The sequence below is a fragment of the Diorhabda carinulata genome, chromosome 7 (genome assembly GCF_026250575.1).
Source record: "Diorhabda carinulata isolate Delta chromosome 7, icDioCari1.1, whole genome shotgun sequence".
NCBI classification, from domain to species: domain Eukaryota; kingdom Metazoa; phylum Arthropoda; class Insecta; order Coleoptera; family Chrysomelidae; genus Diorhabda; species Diorhabda carinulata.
Window position 1 is genome coordinate 17,579,575 of NC_079466.1, and position 24,523 is coordinate 17,604,097.

Genomic DNA, 24,523 nt, shown 5'->3' on the forward strand with positions numbered 1-24,523 from the left:
TTGTTGTTACGAGAAAGCTACAATCCATATTTATATCAATTTAAACTGATGACTATAGTAACATAAAACTTTAAATACTCATTGAAATATGCTCTCCGGTGATGTGGACGTCGATTCGAAATTAATAAAAACACCAACTAGTCTGGTATCCAATTCTTTTCTCCTCGGGCGTATTAAAAATAAGCAAAATAAACCCTAGTCCACTAAAGGTTTACGTATATCTGCAAAGAACGTCTTCTTCAAAAATTACGTGAAACTATACAGAAAAATTCCTCATAATACAATCAAAGCTGCCAAAGATATTCATTATAATGGAATACTCACCAATTCTCGTAATGTTTCTAAAGAAACATGATCTATGGTGAATTATCTTAGAAATAAGGCTTCTCCATATTTGTAAATGTAGCCAAAAATGAATCAAATTCTATAACTCATTTTCATGAACCGCTTTCATATCTCCTTGATGCTTATACTAACTTACACAGCTTCTTCTTTATGCCCGTAGTTTCAACAGAGCTTTGCAGTACAATTAATGACAAAAATAAATACTCATCAGGACTGTAAGGGCTGATACAACGATATCTTCTTGCCAATAGAATGTGGAGTGCCTCAAGTCTCAGTACTAGGCCCTATTTTGTTTCTTCTGTTCATAAACGACATCGCGTATCTAGACATCAGTTGTAAAATATTTCTATCTGCAGACGACACTAGTTTCTCTTGGAGCAGCCCTGATCTCACGACACTAAACTAAAGTTTTATCATATAAAAATACATTGCTGCCTTTTTTATTAAATAACACCCCCACTAACGTCGTTGAATCTTCAAAATTCTTAGTGCTTGTTGTGGACAACTCCTTGAGAGGGGAGTTACATATCGCCACCTTATCTAAGAACTTAAATTCCTTCTGTTTTGCGCTGATATCAATTTCCAAAGAACTGAACTTATCCACCCCCTTAATAGTTTATTATGCCCTTATTGAGTCGCATCTCCGATATGCCCTTCCCTTCTGGCATACGAGTTGTACGACTCATTTTGAGCGAATGGTCTAACTACAAAAGTGAGCTGTTGGATATTTAGTCGGACTAAACAGCAGAACTCACTGCAGGGACTTCTTTGAAATATTAAAAATCTCTCTTTTCCTTTCTTATTCATCTTGGAATCAGTGTGCCTAATTCTCAAATTTCAGGAAGTTTGTGGCACGGCTATCTACTTAGAAACGCGGAGCACGACCTTTACCTACCTACAACACGTTCAGAATTAGTTAAGGGCTCAATATTTTACAATGCGAAAAAATGCACAATCACTTGCCAATTTAAATCAAATCGATATCCGCAATAATTTGAGGGCATATTTACTGGAAAGTAACTTCTACTCTGTAAACAACTGTAAACTATTCTAATTAATAATATTCAATTCCGGGCAAGCTGCATGCTGATTTGATTTTTGTTATGGACTTATATACTAATTATTATCTATAATTTTGTTACTCATTGTGGTTTCCTTCTGTATATTGTAATTTTATTGTATTTGGATCTTTGTTTAGTTACCTATTTTCATATTTGTTTTTTAGTTTTTACAAGCTTTGGTCTACAAATTGTCACAATTTTTTAACAATAAAGTATTTCTCTCTCTCTCATATACAGGGTGTAACGCGGAAAATTATTTGGAGTAGATTAGCAGAATAAAAATAATTTTTTATACTGTGTCACAAAGATCATGTGGACCAGTGTATTTTACACATAAAATTCCAATATAATTCTTATAATGTTGACAAAAAACTTGTGCCAAGCTTTTGTGATTGTATAAAATTTCTTGAATTTCCAGTTTTTATGTTTATATTTCAGAGAGAAAACTCAATTTTACTTTCTGTTTTGTTGTGGTGACATCATCGAACGAAATTTGTTAAGAACTAAGAAAATCTGGAATTACTAAGCCGTGGGTTTTGAATATCGCAGACTTCAAATATAATGTTGTCCTGGATGTAGAAGAACTTTCGGTTGTACTGGAAGTAGACATCAACTCTATTATTTTAAATAGATCTAATATTTTTTATATTATTCTCAAATTCTATATGAAATTTTAGATAAAATCTGTCCAAAACTTTGAAAATATGCGAGTCCAATTTGAATGAAGATATTCCAATAAATAACGAAGCTAGTGACCCATATGTCCATATCTAATTAATATTTTATTCAGGGTGTTTTAAACTTAGCCTCCAATATGCACGATTTTAATAATTTATAATTTGCTCACATCTTCTATTTTATTAAATTTTCCGCTGCATTTTTTTTAGCCAATTCGTCTATTATAAGTATTCCCTATACCTACAGTCTATTTGTATTGAGAGAGAGTAATAAAACCTACTTACTGATCCAAAATTAAAATAAATGTACCTGATCTTATACAAGCTTTCTGGTTTTTATTGGTATTTTATAACCATAGGCTGTACAGAAGAAGGAAAAAGGTTTTTGAGTTTCTCATCCATAAAAATGGACTATAAATCCAATCACTGTTAACATATTTCATTACATAATTTGCATCACATTCTCTCATATTCTTTAATCGCATTATTCGCTGCCTTTTCCAAGTTTCCAGGCTCCTCCAAAAACAATTGTTTAACACCACTCATTTTAAAGAATGATTTTCCATGGAACTTCTCCTTTTGGCCCAATCTAAATGGATTTAACCAGCAAAATAAGTCGAAGAAATCGATGTCTTAGAGTTTTTTTCAAACGTTAGAACTTCAAGTCTACGTTATGAATACGCTATTCAAGCAAACATGGTTGAAAAAGTGCTGTACTCATTTCAATCGGCTACCATTATGGCTTAAATTGACCTAACGAAACGATTTTTTTTAATGTGTGTTATCCACTCCACTTTCAGTATAATACGGCCCCACAACGTAATTCCCAGCGCTTATAATCTAGGTTTTATCGTAAAACTAACAACTCCATCCTTTTCTACGTGAAAAAATACATGGAAAATATATATCAATCTATGTAGAAACATTTTTAGTAGCACGTAGCTTATCCAAAAAATAAAAATCGTCAGACGTACACTCATACCCCGGAAAAAACCAACATTATTCACAAAGCTTGTATTAATTGATATTTTCGATCATGAAGAGAGATGACGAAAATCCGCACTTTGTTTGTGAAAGGGGATTTCAGCATAAATATTCGGTTAATGAGTGGGTGGGTATGGTTGGAGATTGCATAATCGGGCCTTACATTTTACCAAATAATTTAAATGGAGCAATTTATACGCGCTTTCTGGAAGCAATGTTGGATGAATTGTTGGAGAATGTTAAATATTAGACAACACATGTGGTTTCAGCACGATGGGACATCTGTTCATTTTGCTGCGGCAGCAAGAAAATACTTAACAGACGCTTTAGAGAAAAATGGATTGGTCGGGGTGGACCCAATTTTTAGTGTACAAAACAATCAACGAATCTAAACAAGATCTAATAGGTAGAATTCAAGCTGCGGTAAAAATCATTCAATCCCATCCAGATTTATTCTCAAAGACAAGTTTTTCAATAACAAAACGGTGTAATAAGTGTATTGAAATAAGCGGCCAACAGTTTGAACAACTATTGTAACTTTGTCAATTTTGTTATTGTTCTAATAAAGTGAAGTTTAACTTCAATTTGTGGTATTATTATTGTTATTTTCATTGCCAATTTTGTTATTAATGTTATACATTTTTGTTTAAAATCGAGATTATGAATATTTTTTATTTAAATAAATCATTGTTTGAAAATAAATGAATAATTAATTAATTTGTAAATTACTTACGTACTTGCAGATTTTTGCTTCGAGGCAAATTTTTACAATACCGTTCATTTTATCTCCACAAAAGGTTATTAGTTTTTTAACTAAAAATAATCAAGCAATTTAAAACAAGGAGCATATTGGTCACCGAATTTGAAAAAAAAAATTTAAAGGCGCTCCTGATTTATGGCAAATTTTTGATTTTGACTTGAACCCCCTATATCTCAACAACTACAGTTCGTTTTCCTATATCATTTATTGAGATCCCTCTGTGGTCGAATATAGAAACACCCTGTATGTACATATACATTAATGTTTCCAAAATTTTCTTAGGAGTAAGAATCAGAGCTAAGCAAAAAATTATTCTATTGTATATTTGGAGGTATGCATTCAATCCTTTTATTCATGTTGTCTGTTTCCCTAAAAAATTCAAAACATTTTTATCCAAACATTCCCAATTTCAAATACGGTTGGCAATATTTAGCATCTAACTGTAATTTACAGATTCCTACTATTCATTTCATACGTGTGTGTATATAGAAAACTATTATTTTTCAATAATATGCTGCGACATCTAGTTTATGAACGAATAACTAGAATAATTACTTCTCTACAAAATAATTGTCTCTACTTCCTCTAGCGGATATTTACGGCACACAATCACATCGTCAATTTGTCATATTTCGTGGTAGTCGAATATCTGTGATTGACGTAGAAATATAACGTCAGTTGTTACTTACGGGATGTCCTATGTCACCCTTATGAGTGTTATTTGTTATTTATAAATCGAATATGGAATTTTTGCACTTTTATGATTTCAACCATGTGAATTCAATTAGAACTCTATAAATTAATTTAAATGCGATGGGCACATCTAACCATAACGTAGACAATTTTAATGTAGCTGGTAAGTTTGACTCTACTCTTTATTTAATTTGTATGGTTTATGAGTATTAGTAATGATTCAATGTAAATACTTATAAATCAAGACCACTACTAATTGGAGAAAATTAATATATAAAGTGTAGTATAAGGTTAACTATGTTTTGTAGCACAATCATTCCAGAATTATGAGAACTTTGCAAATGTACTCATGGTTCCACAATATGCATACGTTTTCAGGAAATGGTAATAAACATTGAAAAATATTTATTTCATATCGTTATATTTCGCAATAAATATTTGTTCAATAATTATTAGGAAACCTACAAAACTTGCATAACAGAATAACCTTCTAATTGGAAATGATATACCATCTTCATATCATATGCGAAAAAAAATCATTTAATTTGGTAAATGAATCTAAAAATTTCATCTTCTCACAGAATAAACGGATAAAAGGATATTGAGGTATGAAAAAAAGTACCCAATTTTGTTGAAATTCCAAGATTTAATTTCCATGAAGACTTGGGTAACACAAAAATATACATGTTGTGAAGATGAACTTGGATATACAATTGCTTTGGGCGATAAGAAAACAACAGAAAGTGGGATTATAATTGAATCAAATCACGATGCATGATATTTAAATTATAATAAAAAAATTGAGACAAAAATATCTAGCAACCTGTTTATTTGGTGACTAATAAAATTATTTGTGATCCATTAACATAATCAACAAGTTACATTTAATTAGCTATTTTATGACCACCTTGGTGAAAAATTAAATGTTGGTGTCATTGTTTACCTTTGTTAATAACCAGTTACTAATCATCAGAACTAATAGTGATAAATTTTTCCTTCTTGCTAGTAAATAAATTAATTAAGTATATAAATACATCTTTATGACCTTTTTTGTTCTTATTTAGTTGCATTACTATATATTATTGCCATTTGTTTGATATTGTTCATATTCACTTATGTTAGTTCCTAGAGTCTGATTGGTTTTCCTTAAATATGTGTTCGAAAGGGTAGGACATAGAGCCATCTCGTTTCAGCCCATCTTTGGCTGAGAGGTCTTACTATGTTCCATTATTTTTATTCACATAATTTATGTTCTCTTTATGTATATTTTTCCATACTGGATTATGTTTCTTATTGACCTTTTTCTTTTAAAATATTCCACTATTTCTTTCAACTAACCCCAGTAAAGGCATTTTCCAAATATATTTATGAAAAGTACATGTTTTTCTTAATAATTCATGTTTTTTTTAGTTGCTTGAACATAACAATCTGATTATATACACTTTTCCCTGTACAAAATCTACGTTGTACCTCTTTTGTTTCTCTCATATATCTTCAAGGTTGTGCTCAACACTGGTTTTTTCAACACATTCTCTTATATTTCCTGATTTGTAATACTGTTTCTCATTACCAATCTACAGGTATTTTTATTTTTCTAAGTTCTGTTGTATACTTGCAGCTATAATGGTCTTACCTTTTATCTCAAATTTTTCTAACATAATTTGATGGCCTTGAAAGTTTTCTCCATTTTTAGCGATTTTATTGCTTCTAGTAAATTGTTAATTGTAAACATTTTTTGAAGGCATTTGTTTTCGTGTAGATATTTTATTTTTTTCAGTCTTCATCACAATATGATAATGACACTGACAATTTGCTTTTTTATATTAATCAGATCACTTACATTTTGAGTATCCAAATAAAAATAAAATAGGAATTTATTTGTTTCTTAGTTTTTAATCTCAAAAATATGTAGCAGTCATCAATTAAATTATTTGTAGTTATATCAGAATTTACAAAATAGAATTATAAATTTTACTCAAATTATGGAGGTCTTTTATATCATTAATGGCTTTTTCGTGAACTATTTTTAAAAATTCTCTTTTTCATATATTAGATTCCATTCGAGGAATTTTTGAATCTTTATAATTGAATTTATGTTTTTCTGATATTTCGTGGTTTGTTAATGCAGTTTTATTTTTTATATTGTATTGATGACCTTTTAGTCTAGTTTCAAAATACTGGGATGTCTGGCCTATGTAGACAGCGTCACAATTAGTACGAGGCACTTGATATATTATATTACTTCTTTTGTTTTTTGTTGTTTTAGTTGTTTTTAGTGAAATATTTGGATAGTGTCTATTATCTAGTAATCTATTTGTCTATTATCATTCTCTACAAGGACATAATCTATTGATTTCTCTGCCTCATTTCCACACCACCAAGTATCCCTGCGAATATCCTTACGCTGATGAAAGCTGTTGGATAATATAAGATTTTCATTTCACAGTATTCTTCTGAAACCATCATTGTTTTTTCTCTCCATGTTCTCCAATAACTCAAAAATTTGTTTTCTCTCCTACTTATCCAGAAAGTTTTCTGATCCGTATATATTTCCTCTGGTATATTCTATTCATCAGGTTCTAGAATTCAATTTTTTCTTTAGTTATCTCCTCATCAGTTGGTTGGTATACTGATAGTATTTTCACTATGTTGTCTTCATTACTAATTTCTAAAGTAATAAGTAGAAATAGCTTTATAAAATATTTGGAGTAGTTATTTAGATTTTGGGTTATAAATATAAAGATTCATAATTATAAAAGTTGACTATTCATTTAGTAATTTATTGTATACAGCACAACTCATACATAGGAGGTGCAGGCTTTCTTGAAAACCTGTGTAAATTACCTTAGGAAAATCGATTTTTAGATTATATTAACTGACTGACGTTTAATTTTCAGATTTAACTCCTGAACAACAACGAATTTTGATAGAAATTAGAAGAAGAAAAACTGAACTACTTCTAGAAATACAGGTAAGCTGGCTTTTTGAAAAATTTATTGTAAAATACTCAGTGTTCAAGAACGTACAAAATGAATTTATCTATAATAATTTGGAATAATAGACTGGGTATATGATTATTTAATATTTATTCCTTTATTAGTATAAAGTTGCTCCTACAAGTGATAACGTTAACAAATATTGACAAAAAACTTACCAAATTATTTATAACCTTCCTCTGAGGTATTATGTATACTGTATAGAATGTCGTGGGTATATTGAGGTTCAATTTTTTGTTCAAATGATAAAAATATTTAGCAATTCTGATAGTTCCAGTTTCTGAGTGCAATATGACTAGGAATGCGTAGATAACTAGTACTCCAGCAGCATTTGTGGTCATTAAAACTGTAAGGTTCTCCTTATCATCGTTGATTCCAGTATTTCACCACTTTTCGATTGAAGGAAAAACACACTTTCATCGCAATTGAAAATAGATCCTTAGACTTAAGATAAGTCCTTATTACCCCAAACCATTGTCTAATTTTCTCTTCTGATACTTTTTCTCGTGCCGGTGTTAAATTTTGTTCAGCTCTTACACTTAAATTTGGATGCCTTTTCAGAAATAAACTGAACCATTTTATACCTTGGCAAGAATTTCTGAAAGGATTCAGACGTACCTATTTAATAACTGATTTTCATGAACAGGGTGTTGAGCTTTAACAAAAGTGTATCCATTATTCTACCAAATATTCTTTTTCAGAGGTGAGAACTGTAGTTGATCTCATACGACATTCTATAGGTAGCTTTCCACTTGTAGTATAAGGTAATTTTTGACACAGAGTATGACCTGACGGCCCTATCTACAGACATGCCTCTTGCTACAGCTTCTAGAGCTTCATTTATCTGCTGTTTGGAATATTTTTTGTGTGCCATATCTGCAATAAATGAGTTTCCAATAACTGACACCTGATGTACCAATAATTAACACTCATGTCAACAATTGGAACCATTGACGTTTTAGAACTCTTATTAAGAGATGAGTTCTCTGTGTATTCTCGCAATGTTTTGGTATGGTGGCATTAAATTTGTTGAGACTTCCAGTCATTGACACCTATGTCAATAATTGGTACATGGTAATAATTACTTGATCCAGTCATTGACACCCACGCCAACTTCAGATTATATGTTTTACTGATGAAAACGCATCAAAAGTCCTTTGATTTATACTTAAACTGTAACCTCGACAATATAGAATAAATCAAACATAAATACATTATGGAATGAAAAATAATATTTGATTCAATTACCTTAACTAATCTCTCAAATTTTCACATCCAACTGATAACGAAACTTTTCAAATTTTGAAATCACAGGCAGTTATTAGCTGACTTCTTTGCACACTTTTCCAAGACTAGAATATAATAATTTCATTCAGTCGCACAATTATCCTTTCCAGGAAGACCAGGGTAATATGTAACAGATTATTTGGACTCTAATTTTGCATTCATATTACATGATTAGATAAATTCAAACCGAAATAATTCCAAACCAAAAATGTGTAGCAACTAAAAAGCCATTAGAGCTCTGAGCTCTAACGTCTGCAGATTCAAGCTAGTTCGGGAATACCTGCAAAAGTAACAAGAACTAGAAAAACAGATAAAAGGTACACCCTCTTGTGGGGCACACTGATGTGAAAGAAAGTGAAATAGCAGAGCTGCTAATGTAGAAACACTTTGCAGGACTTGAATCCTTTTGTGGGCCCGGCTACAGTATATTAGAAAAAATAATACATAATGGGGGATATAGGGAAAAATCAGCTATGGAGATAATATACAGAAGTTGATGAGATTGGCAATGATACTCTTGGGAACCTGCAACCAAAGGTCTGTTGAATGTATCAAACTAAGTAAGAATAACTTACAAATAGCAGGAGTTTTGTCGGGGCATTGCTGCCTTAGTAGATACGAATATTCTAGGTTTAGTAGAGAATGCAACGTGAAGATTTTTCCAAACAGATGATGAAACCTCCATCCACATCCTCCTGCAGTGTGAGAAACTAAAGAACTGCAGATTACTATACCTGGAGGAGGAAATAGTGAAAATCGATGGTAGCTAGAGCTTTCCCATAGTAGCGGCATACCATGTCTTATCATCACAGCGGGTTGACCAGTCTGTCATATCCTAAGCCCATTTATAATATTTTTGAATTGCTTTCTTATACCTTCGTTGAGCACATTTTCATATAAAAATTATAGATAACGTGATCAGTCCCTTATTAAAATGTCGTTCATGCTATATAAATATATGTAACTTATTGACTTTTGATTTGTAAAATCTAATATATTGTAATTTATGGTGTCTCACGACGTAGTGTCCAACGAAAAAGTATCTTTCTGAAAAGTAACTAGAAAAAATGTACTCTATTCAAATGGCTATTACTATTACGAGTTGGGAATTATGCAAATTTACTGGTTAATTTGATAAATTAAAAAAAATCCTATTTACTAAACTTACTAGCTGATCCAGCAAACGTTCTTTTGCCATATAAATTATATCTAGGAAATATTTTTTTATTTCAATAAGTGTGTAGGGATGTACAGGGTGTGAAACATAAGGTGACCTATATACTTTTCTCAAAACCTGTACTTTGTATTTTAAACATAAAACTGTATTGAATTTTTGTTGATTTTTTAGTCTAGAATCATACTTGGTGTATTTTTTTAATGTATGAGTTTCGAATTTTGTAAATAACAAAATCTCATTTTTTTTAAATGGTACACCCTCTATATTACAACTTTAATAGAACGCGCATAAAAATAAGAATATTTTCATACATACATGTCCTATACCTATATATAATGCTTGTGAAATTATTTCACTTTTTCTCATTTTTTTTGCTAATTCTATATTGAAAATAATGTGACACACTGAGTATTACATTTCTTAAAAAAAATAAATAGAAAATGTTAATAAAAAATAAAAAGCTAAAAAAATATCGTACCCTTAAACAAATATTTTTATTAGGAATAATTCAAACAAACATTTTATCTACATCACGAGAGATTTGAAGTATGTAAATGCAGAAAATTAATAAAATATACTCATTTGAAATACCCAAATAATGTTTAAAGACTGGCATTTTAGAATTTATTCTCTATGTATCCCCCATTTTCTGCAATGCAGTTAGTATACCTTGCCTCCATGCTTCGGATTTTCTCTCTTACTGCACCAGTTTGATTGAAATAATTAATTTCGTCTCGAATTTTTTTTCAGTTCTACTGTATAATTATGCTATTCTGCTATTTTTTAAAGTGCCCCATCGGCCTTAAATCAGAACTCCTAGGAAGCCACGCACATGTCCCATTTCTACTGATAGTTATATTTTATATGGCTTTTTGAGGTATAATTGCTTAAGTGTACGATATTTTTATAAATTTTTGTTTTTAATAAACATTTTCTATTTAGTTTTCTTCAAAAATGCAATACTCAGTGTGTTACATTATTTTCAATTCAAATAATTCCACAAGCATTATATATAGGTATAGGACATGTATGTATGAAAATATTATTATTTTTATGCGCGTTCTATTAAAGGTGTAATATAGAGGGTGTGCCATTAAAAAAATGAGATTTTGTTATCTACAAAATTCGAAACTACAGTAAAAAAATACACCCAGTATGATTCTAGGCTAGAAAATAACAAATAATCGATACAGTTTTGTGTTTAAAAATTCATTTTGCAAATGATGCCAGCCAGCCTCATTTTGATTTTGCGGAATTTGCCAAATGTAATGATTTTTCAATAAAAATTCAAATAATCTCAAATATTTCCTAAACCGTGCAGAAATCAAATAGGTCGATCTTATGAAAGTTAACTTTGTTTTTACCACTAAATAAAAAAAACGCAATAAAATATAGGGTGTTCCATTTAAAATTCCAAAGTTGATGTCGATACTGAAGACATGTATAATCTGGAAGTCAGTAATCTAAAAATTCTTTCGAATACAAAGAACTTTTGTTATTGGAGTTTTTTGATAACTCTTACAGGTTTTGAGAGAAATATATGGGACACCTTATGGTGTATGCAAGTATTTGGATACTTGCAAATAAGATAACTGCTAAGGTAGGCATCTCAGAAGAGCAACAAGGCTTCCGCCCAAACAGATCCACTATAGACGCAATATTTATATTACGCCAGTTGATAGAGAAATCCATAGAATACAATAAACCCATGTACACATGTTTCGTAGATCTAAAGCAAGCATTCGATAGAATAAAACTCAACGATGTAATCCACCGACTAAACCAAAAAGGCGTCAAGAAGCATTATACAAATCTAGTAAGGCAACTTAACATCAACACCAAAACAAGAATAAAAACAGACTGTGGGCTAACAAGAGAACTCAAAGTCTCATCCGGCATAAGACAGGGAGATAGCCTCAGCCCATGCCTTTTCAACGTAATAATGGACCAAATAATTGAGAGCGTAAACGAAGTTTCTGCAGGATTCGAAATAAATAACCGTCGCCTGAGAATCCTTTGCTACGCAGATGACGCTATACTTATAGTTGAAAATGAAGACGATCTACAACGCCTCCTTCATAAATTTAACCTGACGGCACAGAGACTTAACATGCAAATCTCATGCGAGAAAACACAAAGCATGGTAATATCCAAAGACCCAATAAGATGCAAGTTGGTAGTAAATGAGCGCATTACAGAGCAAGTAATGAACTTCAACTACTTGGGCGTAGAAACAACGAGCAGCAGAAACATAACGGACGAGGTAGATAAGCAGATCAAGAAAGCAACTAAAATGTCGGGATATTTACGATACATTATATGGAGAAATAAATATATGAGCATAGAAAGTAAGACGCGAATCTACAAGACCTGTATCAGACCCATACTAACCTATGCCGCAGAAACAAGGGCAGACACAACACAAACAAAGAGAAAAATGAGAACAGCAGAGATGAAGATATTACGAACAATAAAGGGTACCACACTCCACGATAGAATACCCAACACAAATACCTTAAGAGAACTGGGAGTACAAGATGTCGTTAGATGGGTAAGAGCAAGACGCCGACAATGGAGAGACCATGTAGAACGAATGGCTCCAGAACGGATTGCCAAATGGGCCAAAACATAGAAACCAGACACAAGACGCCCAATCGGTAGGCCCCCAAAACGCTGGTACGATAGCTGGACATCGGCGTCACAAGAGGGCAGATGACAGACCTGACAGGACCTCGTCCTACTACAAGAAGAAGAAGAAGAAGAAGACCTTATGTTTGACACCCTGTACACATAATCGAAAGCGTTGTAGACAATGGAAGTATGCTTTATTTAGGTTAATAAAGTAGTCTTTATTAAAGTATCGAATATATTCCAAATTAAAATTCTTGATAGCTATCTAAACATAAAAAAAATTATTCATATTTTTACTGTTATTTATGCGAAAACATGCCACATTGTACAATAACTACTTTAAAATGAGCGTAATAAACAACATCTGGCTCATACTGGAATGCTAGTCGAAGAAATAAATCTGATGTAAATGCTCAAAGAATTTGTTGGCGTTGTTGGTCAATTCCTTTACGTCTGTTGACTATGAATCTGCGCGTTTCTGTTCGTTCTAATTGTCTGTTGATTTCGTTAATCTCGTGCGTCTTGCGATTGTGATTCACGTAACTGCGCCGTGCTCACATGCACATCTGCATTGTTTTGTGTGATATGCAAAGTACAAACGGCAGGCGAGAAACTAAGTAACACATTTGTGACACTTGCACCCGTAAGCGTGGACTATATATTGGTGTCTCCTTCGAACGGTACCAGACGCTACAACATTATAAAACTAAAATTTTTTTAACTTGTGTATAAATTTATTTCATAATAATTGTAGTGATTGAGATAATGTTAGATTTTATTTGTGTTTCGACCTCCTCAAGATTTATTATTTTTGTTAACTATTTCTTTATTTAGTGTTTTCAAGTTTTTGTTTATTTTTTTGTACTTTTCATGTTATTGTAAATAATATTATAAATCTTTGTAGTATTTGTAGTAGAATTTGAACAAAAAATATTATTTTTGCTACTTTTCTAAAACATGGAAAATTTTTATTTTGTTTTCTACCAAGTGTACTATGAAATTTTTGCGCATTTAATAAAATCCGAGTAGATAGATCAGTAGATGAGTCAGTAGTCCGAATACATTGTAATCACAAAAGACATATACACAAGTGCAAAGGGTTAATAGATCAGTTGAAGATATTGAGCATCCCCGCTGCCACGGCAAGAAAAGGAGACACAAAAGATTTTTTGAATCGCAGTGTATATGACTCCACAAACTATACATACATACACACAAAGACCGATGACAATACACTAATTTAATAATTGGAACCCATTGTCCATATCGGAAGTAACAATTGTGAATAAAATATTTTACTTAACCAAAAAACTAAAACTAACGTTTTACAGTGGGTGAATGTAAAAATTTAAAAAATATTCTTTGTTTTTTAAATATTAGCATAAATGTGTTTTTTGTCTTTTCCTCTTTTTATTCAGTGTTGAAAATTATGTATTTGGAACGTCTAAACTTATTTCTTGTACTTCTCGATTAACTGCAAAAATTTTCGCTTTACAAACATAAGAAACATTGTATATTAAGGTGTAAGTTATTTCCCAAATTGGGTTTTGGTCTGCAAACGCCCCTCAAATTCTCACAACCTAAAAAAATATCAAACCCAAACCAGCCCTTAATATTCACATTAACCCGTGCCTAAATTACAATAAATTTTCCATTTAAATAACAAGTAGGTAATTTTTGCACTTTTGCAGTTAGTTTTTTTCCACTGAAACAAATGTAGTTAAAAATATTTCTTGTAAAAAATTTAACGCTCTACAAAAAATCGTTAGTTATTCAATGATAAAGTTGTATTCATAGTTAAATTCATTTTTCCTATTTTTTATTTACGATCGCTTTTTGTTTGTAATAAAATTATGAACCAATTCCAATATACTGTATATTATCGTACTTTCACATAAATTTGTGTGTTTAAATAATAATTATTTTTCAAATTCGTGAATTTAAGGCAATTAAACAAAGAACTAAACATAATCACGTTTTAAATTTATTCGTTTTGTAATCTAACGCCATCTGTGAGCAACCTCAGAAAACTTTCTGTCATTTGAGTGTATAACCTCTCTCGGTGTCCTTACGAGACCTAACTTGGTCAAAACTAGTCGATAGATTATGCTCTTGATTGTTACACAACGAAACATCAACTTCTTCTTCTTTTAATGCTTATCCATTAATGGATGTTCGCGCCCACATTTTTCATGGCTTCTCTATCTCTAGCGTTATGGATCAATGTCTGAATATCTTGTATACCCGTCCACTGCCTCATGTTCCGCAACCATGACATCCTCTTCCGTCCCAATCCTCTCTTACCTTCAATCTTGCCCTCGACTATCAGCTGAGGGAATTGGATATTTATAACCTAGCATTATATGGCCAAGATATGCAATCTTTCGTTTCTTCACGATGTTAAAGAGTTCACGGTCTTTATTGATACGCCTCCGAATATCCCCATTTCTCACTTTGGCAGTCCATGGTATCTACAGGATTCTACGATATACCCACATTTCGAATGCCTCTAATTTGTTGATGTTTTTTACCTTAAGGGTCCAACCCTCCATCCCGTAAAGAAGCACTGACCAAACGTAGTACCGCCTCCACTTAAATGACTTGATCATACTGATTTTTTGTCGTGGTCGCAAACGAAGTATATATAGTTGAACGGTTGAACACTAAACTCTTATTTTCAAGTTGAAAAATTCAATTTTTTAAAAAAATTAAAACACCCTATATTTTGGATAACTGCATTTTTTTATGTGAGAAGCAAGAAGGTAAATCCCGAGTAGTACGAGTGGTGTCTGTCGTGTAAAGATGTCTTTGAGTATTGATCTTCAATTTCTGTAGGTTGTAGTGTTAGGGAAAGACGTACCTTGGTAGCTGATTCCATAGGATTGCACTTCTCCAAAGGAAAGAATCCCGATAAATTGATATCTGTCAGTCAGTCGAGTAAGTCTTGCAATTCCTTCTCTTGGTGGGATTATGTTGGACAGCTCGGAAGAGCATCTACCTAGGTAATAGTTTCTAATGGTTAACTCTGTATTGCCTATAAGAATGCAATATTTGTCTGATACGTATTATATGTCGCATACTTGATTTCTTTCAATTTTCAGCTTAACATGCTTATATTATCTCCACCTGCATGTGGGTTTGTGAGGTTGTTTTATCGTTTGTAACTCTCCTCTGTGACTTATTACTGTTAGTATATCCCACCACTTTAATTGCGTTCGTTAACCAAGCGGACTAAGGCGTCAACCTCCGGACTCGCCGGTCGTGGGTTAAAATCCAAAAAAATTTTTTTAGACATTATCCCTGCAAAATTTTCTCTTTACATCGAAACAAATTTTCCAACTGCCTGTCCTCTGTTGGAGATTTACTATACTACCTACATCAGTATTACACCGTAAGTGTTAAGAGATTTACAAAACTAATGACTGGAACTTGGAAAAATAAGTATTTTTGACAATAAATCGAACAGTGGAAAATAAATATAATAAAAAAAATAAAAACACGTTTTTAAAGCACATCTTAATAAAAAGTTGATGTACGAACGAAGCAAAAAGATAGATCGAAAAGTGATGTTTTTTTGAATCAAAACTAATCGAAAAGTTTTTGTTTTCCATAAACACTTTTGTTATCAACATCTGAACGAGATAGTATGTTAGACATCAAAATTTCTGCCACTAAAAAAATATAGTGAATAGAATAAATGGGAATCCGAGGTGCCATATCGGGCAAGCTAAACAAATAATGTTTTCTGATCAGATTACATTTTGCCTAAATAGTTCAGTCACTTGTCAGAATTGAAAACAGTTAATTAAGAATAGTCGTCGCTAGAAGACTGAAGGTGATACTTAACATTAAAAATTAGTGTTTGGTTGGGTATAATCGGAGGAGCAATTATTGATGCTTATTTTTCGAAGGAATTCTTCCAAGAAAACGTTATCTACAATTTATGCGAACAGAAATTATACAGTTATTCAAAAATATTCCCAAACGCCATCAATCTTAGTTTACCAGATAACCTCGCTTTATGCACTTGATTTTCGCGAGTTTTTAAACCACTTATTTCTTGGGCGGTGGATTGATGTACAAGGAACAACAGAGTGACCCCAAGATCTTCTTATCTAACAGCTCCAAATTTTTTGTATAGGGTTATTTAACATTAGAAGTTTATGTAGATAAACCGCGAAATCTACAGAAATTCCAACAAAGAATTAAAGATGAAGCTATAGAATTATTCCGGAAGATTTACATACTAACGTACAAGGAGAATATGTTAGTTGATTTTCTTATAGCGAACAAACCGATAGATGACGTTTTGAGCATTCAATTAAATATGGAAAAAATTATGTGTTAAATTATTATTGCCCCGAATAAATTAAATTACATATTTTCTCTCTATAAGCATTAGTATGACACTTTATTCAGAGACCCGCAAATTGACAACTAATTTTGCAGTTACAAAAATTTTGAAGATTGTTCTAGGTTTGTTGTACTGTGTTCCAAAATGGCATAGGGCTAGGAATAAAACTTTAAAATTTGGGGGGGAAAACTATATTTATGATGGTACCGCACTTTTGAATTTGATCCAGAAAATATTGCTTCCGAATAAAAATTATTGCTTTTAAATTTTACGAAAATTATTTTAATATTATATTTTTTCATTATTATATTATGTAATATTCCACTGCCACCTCAATTTCGAGAAATCGCGATTATATGGGTTGTTTTCAGTTGTCCTAGATTTTAAGAGGCTTTTTCCAGTACAGCTCGGTTGAAAGAAATGGTTTCCAGAAAATTTAATTTCGAGCTATTAGCGCTTTTCAGCGACATCGCAGTTTTAGCGGTTGTTCTACACTTTTCTTAAATATTTCATTCTAAAAGTTTCTCCACAACTATCTGTTAATATATAAGTTTCTATTGGATATTGAATTCCACTTCAGAATCCTCGGCCTGACCTCCAATCACATTTTTCGGAATCCACAGGCCTGGCATGATAGTCAGAATCATATTACCTTGTAAACAGAGTCACTCTTCGCATAGTAACCACTAAACAACTCGTAATTTAAAACGTTAAAATATATTGCTTATATCTCGCGTTATAAGTTTGTATGGTTTTTGTTTAAAATGAATTTAAATAGTAGTGAGAATGATAATAATGATGAAATCTCTGTGGCGCCGGAAAGTGTAAAGGCATCATCATCAAACAGAAGAAACTATTTTGTTTCACAGAATTCTTGCCTTCTATTAGGATCATCTTCATTAACTCCTGAAAAAAATTAATTTTGTAAGGGTGGTATCATTGACGGCGGCAAGTTCTTGAGCTGTCTTATGCTGATTTTCCTTTTTCAATATTTTTTTACATGTTCAGTTTCACGAAACTTTTTTTCAATTTTGCTAACTGTAGAATGAGAAACGTGTGGACCTGGGTATGTATTATTAAACATTTCACAAACATTCTCTTGAGCCACAACCAATCATCATTAAAATGTCTATTCTTTGAGTCTCGGACAAATGAGCCATAATTAAATTTAATACCCGCACAAATATTATACTGACGTCTTTTAGTAACTTTCAATATCTAAATGACAGCACCTACTAAATTCATATCAATTGTTGACTAATATTTTAGTATCTTCAAAGATTTTTTCCTGATATTTAACAGAACAGATACGAAAATACCTGATTATTTTTAAAGTATATTTTAATAGACCAGACAATATTGCTGAATTGAAAGTTGAAAGGATAACGGAAAAGGTCGTACAAATTGTTGTGCGAGATATCCAAAAGCGCCTCATTTATTGTCAAGAAGTGAATGGTGGTCATTTTGAACATTTAATTTAATTGTAAAATATATTGAAAAGTACATTATAAATACTATGCGACAGGTTTTTTCCACTTAGTAAATAATAACGCTAAAATTGAATTTATTCCATACATATGGACCGCATTGTATAATATCCGTTTTGTTTAGCTGTTTTCGTTACAATGAAAATGTTCAATTAATTATTATAATAAGCAGTGTAAAAATAAAAACATTATAATCTGTTTAGTTATTTTTTAAAAGTGATAATTTTTCTCTGTATAGTTGTGGGAAAAGAAAAAATTTATTTAAATTATTTAAATTACATCAATCTTTTGTTCAAGATATTAATGGAATTCCCCAAATTAAAGGTTCAACGCTTTCTTAAATACATATAAAAATTCATTTAAAAGCATTTACAGTTTTTTCTTCAATTCTGATTTTCCTGGTAACTGTACTAAATTCTGGTCAGCGAACGATACTAAAACAAGAAGAGTCACTTTCGTCAGACTTTACAAAAGCGTGCTGACACGACGTTCGCAGGTGTCCTTGTTTATACGAGGTTCGCGCAAAACTATGTCTCGAAAATGCAGTGTCTATGACGGTCTGGAACAAAGTAGAACAAAACCAGAACACCAACAAAATCTAGAAAAAAACTGGAACAACCCATATAATAGTAGTCTCTCGAAATTTGGGTGACAGTGGCATATTAGTTGAATATAAAATAATAAATTGAAAACAAACTTGAAACTACTCAGAACAACGATTATTTCTCGCGAAATTTTTGGAAAACCGTCAGTCTCAATATCTTTAAAGTGTAGTCCCAGCTCAAATATCTCATTTTTAATCTCTAAAAGTTCCATTCTCAGCCCTATGCCATTTTGGAACGAAGAAAAACAATCTTAGTACTATTTGGAACAGCCTTCATACTTTTTGTAACCTCAAATTGCGCGGGTTGCCATATGGGGTATTACCATAGCCAAATTTGAATTTGAAAAAACGTCACTGTGTCATAACTGATGACATCATTTTATCCCACCTTATTACAAAAATCAGCATTTGAAAATAGGGATTCTTATCTGAAATTACTGTTGGCAAAATATGAATTTGTTCCGTAATTTATCGTCGCTTTGTGTATATTATTTAAAATATTGTTACTTTTTAAAATTGTTAAATATGCTAAAATTAAAATATAGGAAATATTTTGATGAAATTTTATGTGAGTCTTTATTTTTTGAGTTTGCAATTTTTAAAATGGCACTGATTCTATTTCCATTCGGCCATCCTGTATAAGAACAGAAATATATAAAGAATTGATGCATAAATATAATAATTGAGTCATTCTATATTAGCTGGCGAATGGACTGTCGTCAAAAGCCATTTTTATCACGTGTTACATTTGCAGGTAGTCAAAGTTGCAAGTACAAGTATTTTACATACATATTATATCGTACATTTACACTTTGATATGCCACAAATTCATTTGTCCCCTTAGTGTATTTATTTTTTATTTTTCATAGTGCTGGTATTGTTCTACTTCCATGTGTTCGTGTGCACGTGTGTGCGCTTCTTTTATAATTCACAATCTACTTCAACATTGCTGTATTTGTTCAGATGGGGTAAGCTTATGTCACAAACTGTTAAGCATTTTTGTTTTGTTGCTTAATTTTATTTGATTTTATTGCTTGACGCTTTATTATATATTTATTATTATAGTTCATTCGTTTAACCGGCGAAGCAAATTACCTAACTGAAAGCAATAACAATAAGTTGCCACAGGGTGGCTTTCTCTAAAATAAATGTTTACTCGCATGTACCTGTTTATAGAGTGTTGTCCAGTCTTAGCTTTACCACCTTGTATATTCATGAATTTGTAATAATGTGTAATAAGATATCCAGAAAATTCGAGACTTTAACTTTGATATATTTGTTTAAGGGAGGTACATTGATTTTATTGATTAGTGTAATATATTACACTAAAAATCCAACGGTCCAAATTTGAAGATTTGAATCGTTGGATGTTTAAAATAACAATTAAAAATAAAGGTTTTGCTTCTTTCCCCAAGACTATTGGATCTTTCTTCTCTCATGGTTGGTGTGATTAATTTATATGTATGAAGATGCATTAAAGTTTGTTAAGAATCAATGGACTAAGCCAAAGATATTTTTTCTCCCTACCTGCGAAATTGTCATGTTAGGAAACTATTTAGATTTTCCGGAACTTTATTACGCAAATAAAATTCTTTTGCTTTGTGCCGATTTAGGCAAGATTCTGCGATATATTTACAGTTAAACATGAAACTTCAGGATCTGAAGGTATATTTTTGGTCATCGTCAGATTACGTTTAGGCTCATTTCATATCAAATTATCAAATGCCAATTACCGCATTATTTTCACAGGGTTGATACGTAGTGCGGTCCATGACTTCTCAAACTAACATAAAAATATTTTCCCTTCATTTCCACACACCAGAGATTCTATGCCAGTACAAATACGCTCACAGGTCTGCGGATTTCATGCCCTAAATATTTATATATTTATACGACCTGGCTTGCTTTATAAAGGTACCACTCAACGACATGCGTTCGCTTATAATGAGTTTGGTCATAAATTCCGTTTTGTTTGTTTTTATGTTAAGCCCCACTGCTTCCAATGCACTCCGTAGTTTTCATAGCATCTCTTTACCTTCATAGGTATGCTCTGTGATTCTGACGATGGCGTCACCTAATCATAGGTCATTTAATTTTTCGCTGCGGATGTTAATGTCCATTTTTTTGGAATCCACTCTTTTGAACATATATTCCAAGATCGCCGTGAAATTTTCTCCCATTCGGTCGTACTCCTCGTTCAATGCGGATATCTTGCTTGGTTTCATGTATTTTTACACGAGTAGTTACCTTGCTACATATGTTTTTAATTATAGTTGTATGCCTGTGGACAATACAGCACTAAGGACATGCATCATTTCCTTTTGATTCATAATATTGAATGCCTTTTCGTTGTCATTTGTTGACTAGAACCAGGAAGGTTGGGTGGTTATATTCCACACAACTTTCTATGAGTGTCTTTTAGAGTCTGTCGCTGCTCAATTATGCTCACTTGTGTGCAAGGTTGTTATCGATCTAATTTATTCTTTACGAATGATAATTATAATGGCTCGATCCTATCAAGATGGAGTTATATCACTTAGTAGACAGGCGTTAAAAAGTTTGCCAATACTTTTATGTAGACCTGCTTACCTACAAGTCCAATTTCTTTTCCCGAAGAGCGTCACTTAGTTGGACTAATGTTACTTCTGAAATTTCTGGTTCTGAATTTTCTTTATGGTAGTAATTTGTGTTAGCATGTATGTTTCGAAAAAAAAAACTGAGAGTCGTAACACGGATTAACACAAAAGTTGACTTAAAATCATAAAATGTGTATAGTTTAGGTCATAGTTATGAGAGGAAACAAATATTAAACATGCTTTCGGATCTCAAAAAACATTCGAATGACATTTTTCGAAAATTTGTGATATTAATTTGTATTTGATAAAATTAAATATAGATATAATTTTTATGCTAACAAAAAAATAGGAAACACTCGAATCGCACATTTTTACTTTTTTATTCAAATTATTTATTCAAAAAACTTACAAGAGGTATTAAAACATATTCAAACATTTCTTTCTTTCAATTGAACTACATTTTGTCGAACATCGTGTTACTTACATAAGGAAAAAAATTGAAATGTAGAAAAATTTGGTTGGTAAACCTACATCTTATCAAATAAAAACAAAAAAAACTGTAATGAATGAATGATTTTTTTGCATCAAGTCCCGGAACACCCTGTATGTTAGCTTTCGTCATATCGATTCGCACTGATGTTTCTACCACATACATTTAATATATAGTGATTAGCTTTGTGCCACTGTAAAGGAATAAAAATAGCATGAACGATAGGCAACATCCGTAACGGATATGAAGAGAAGAAAAAATAATATAAATCATTAACATGACGATTGGCTCATAAAATGTCAAACCACTCGCCTAAATATACAGAATTAAAATAGGCCAACGTATGGTATCACGAACAGCATTATTATGTACTATGTGAAAAAATCTGAAACAAATCGATTTTTATTATTGAATTGTCAATTTACAGTATGAAAATACTATCCCCCTACAGCACCCCCTCTGAATTATAGACACACGATTTTAAATAAGAAAGGGGGTCGTTTAGCACCTTGTTGAAAAGGAATTTTAGTCCTGTGTTCATCAATATAATTTTTTTTTAATTTACCACCATTTACTTCTTGACAATAACCGAGGCGTACAACAATTTGTATGACCTTCTTCCGTTATCCTAAATTTTAAATTAGCAATATTGTCATGTCTACTAAAATATATATATAAATAATCAGGTATTTTCGTATCTGCTATGCTAAACATCTAGATTTTTTATCAACTTCTTAGTGCCTACATTTCAAAGACTTTTTCCTGATGTTAATCGATCTATTTAGGTATTACCAACAAGACAGAGCTCTACCTCATTTGGCACGTACAGTTGAGAAATTATTCAAACGAGGTTTTTCCCAATAGGTGGATTGGAAGACGTGGAACGATCGATTGGCCGGCTAGAACCCCAAATTTGACTCCCCTCGATTACTTCTTATGGGATTATTTAAAATCTAAAGTATATTTTGATAGATCAGACAATATTGCTGATTTATAAGTTAGGATAACGGAAGAAATTAACAAAACAACCACTAAGGTCTTACAAAATGTACGAGCATTCTAAAATCCCCTCTTCATATTGATGGACAGAGGACTAAAAACCCTTTCCAACAAGGTGCCACAAGACCCCTTTCTTATTTAACTTTCGAGGACGTGCTAGAGGGGGATAATATTTTCATATTGTAAATTTGTAAATATTTTTTTCACATAGTACATAATAAAGCTGAAATTTGGACCGCATTGTATATTTAATAACTAAATAATTATATGATTTTAGAAAAATAAGATAATAGTCCTAGTGATAATATGTGCTTGCTAGCTTAGTTTTATCACTTAATATTAACATAATTATCATCTCTTACAATCAGATTCCACTTAATTTGTTGTTATGTAATTAATAATTAAACAGTCAATTTCTATCTTTTGACCATTTGAAATTCGGAAATGTTTTTGTGATGTTTTCAGAAGTGTTGGGTGCATATTTAAATGATGCCACATGTACGAGATCTAATATTTGTAATTTAATAGTTAATTTGTTACTCTATAACCAATTTTGGACTTCTATATGCTAGAACTAAGATACTGAGACTGTAGAATACTAGTTGGTGGCAACTCTCTACAAGTCAGCGCTTGGTGGTGATGTAGTCGTGGCAGTGATACGTTATATTTTGTACCCTTGCCTCTAACAGGTGGTGAAGCGGGAATAAAGAATTTAAATACTCATTTTTTCTACGTAAATAGAATTTTACTAAATTGGTAGTGACTGATGTATCACTATAATTATTAAAAAAATATTTGACGGAAAACGTTACAGTGTCCCGACTACTTTTTAAACAGTACATTAATTTGAACGTGTATCGTTTTGTTTTAATGATGACGATTATTTTTTAACATGATACTTTATCATAGAAGTAAGGAGTGTTTAATTGGCATCACTATATATGTCTCAACTTTATTTTCGATATTTCTTTCCATACTCACTTTAAGGTTATGAAAAAGTAGTCATGGACCAGATATGATGGATATTGTGTGGAAATGAGCGTTGCTCTGATGAAAAAGTACTTTCTTCATTTACTGTCGCTTGTTTTCAATTTCTTCCTTCACGTCATCAAGCAGTATGCATAATATTGTTAACGTTCACGGGCATCTCATCATTTTTCCAATCGATCAGACCGAAGCAAGTTTTAGGAGTGTAGTGATGGATCCAGTATTTGAATGTTGCCAATTCTCTTGTTGAAACTTTTCTAAAATTATTTGTAAATACTTCGATGTCTCAACTGTCTTCAATTTCTTGTAGTTTCTCCAAATTATAGGGTTTCGAAAAGGGATCAAAAAGATATGACTAGTTTTATATCGATAACGCTACGAAACAAATACTTTATATGAATGACAAGTAAATAAG

General features: G+C 31.8%; 1 protein-coding gene across 2 annotated transcripts in view; it reads left to right on the top strand.

Annotated features, from left to right (window-relative positions):
* The first annotated feature begins 4,443 nt into the window (after positions 1 to 4,443).
* LOC130896160 (cytohesin-1) overlaps positions 4,444 to 24,523 on the top strand; it is a 29,075-nt gene continuing 8,995 nt past the window's right edge. Inside the window, exons 1-3 of one of the 2 annotated variants that reach the window (XM_057804059.1) lie at positions 4,447 to 4,683; positions 7,418 to 7,491; positions 19,926 to 20,024. In XM_057804059.1, coding sequence (XP_057660042.1) covers positions 4,641 to 4,683; positions 7,418 to 7,491; positions 19,926 to 20,024 — 216 coding nt within the window. In that variant the 5' untranslated portion in view covers positions 4,447 to 4,640. Of the gene's footprint in view, positions 4,684 to 7,417; positions 7,492 to 19,925; positions 20,025 to 24,523 lie in introns of both variants that reach the window. The other variant, XM_057804060.1, reaches the window with a different exon arrangement.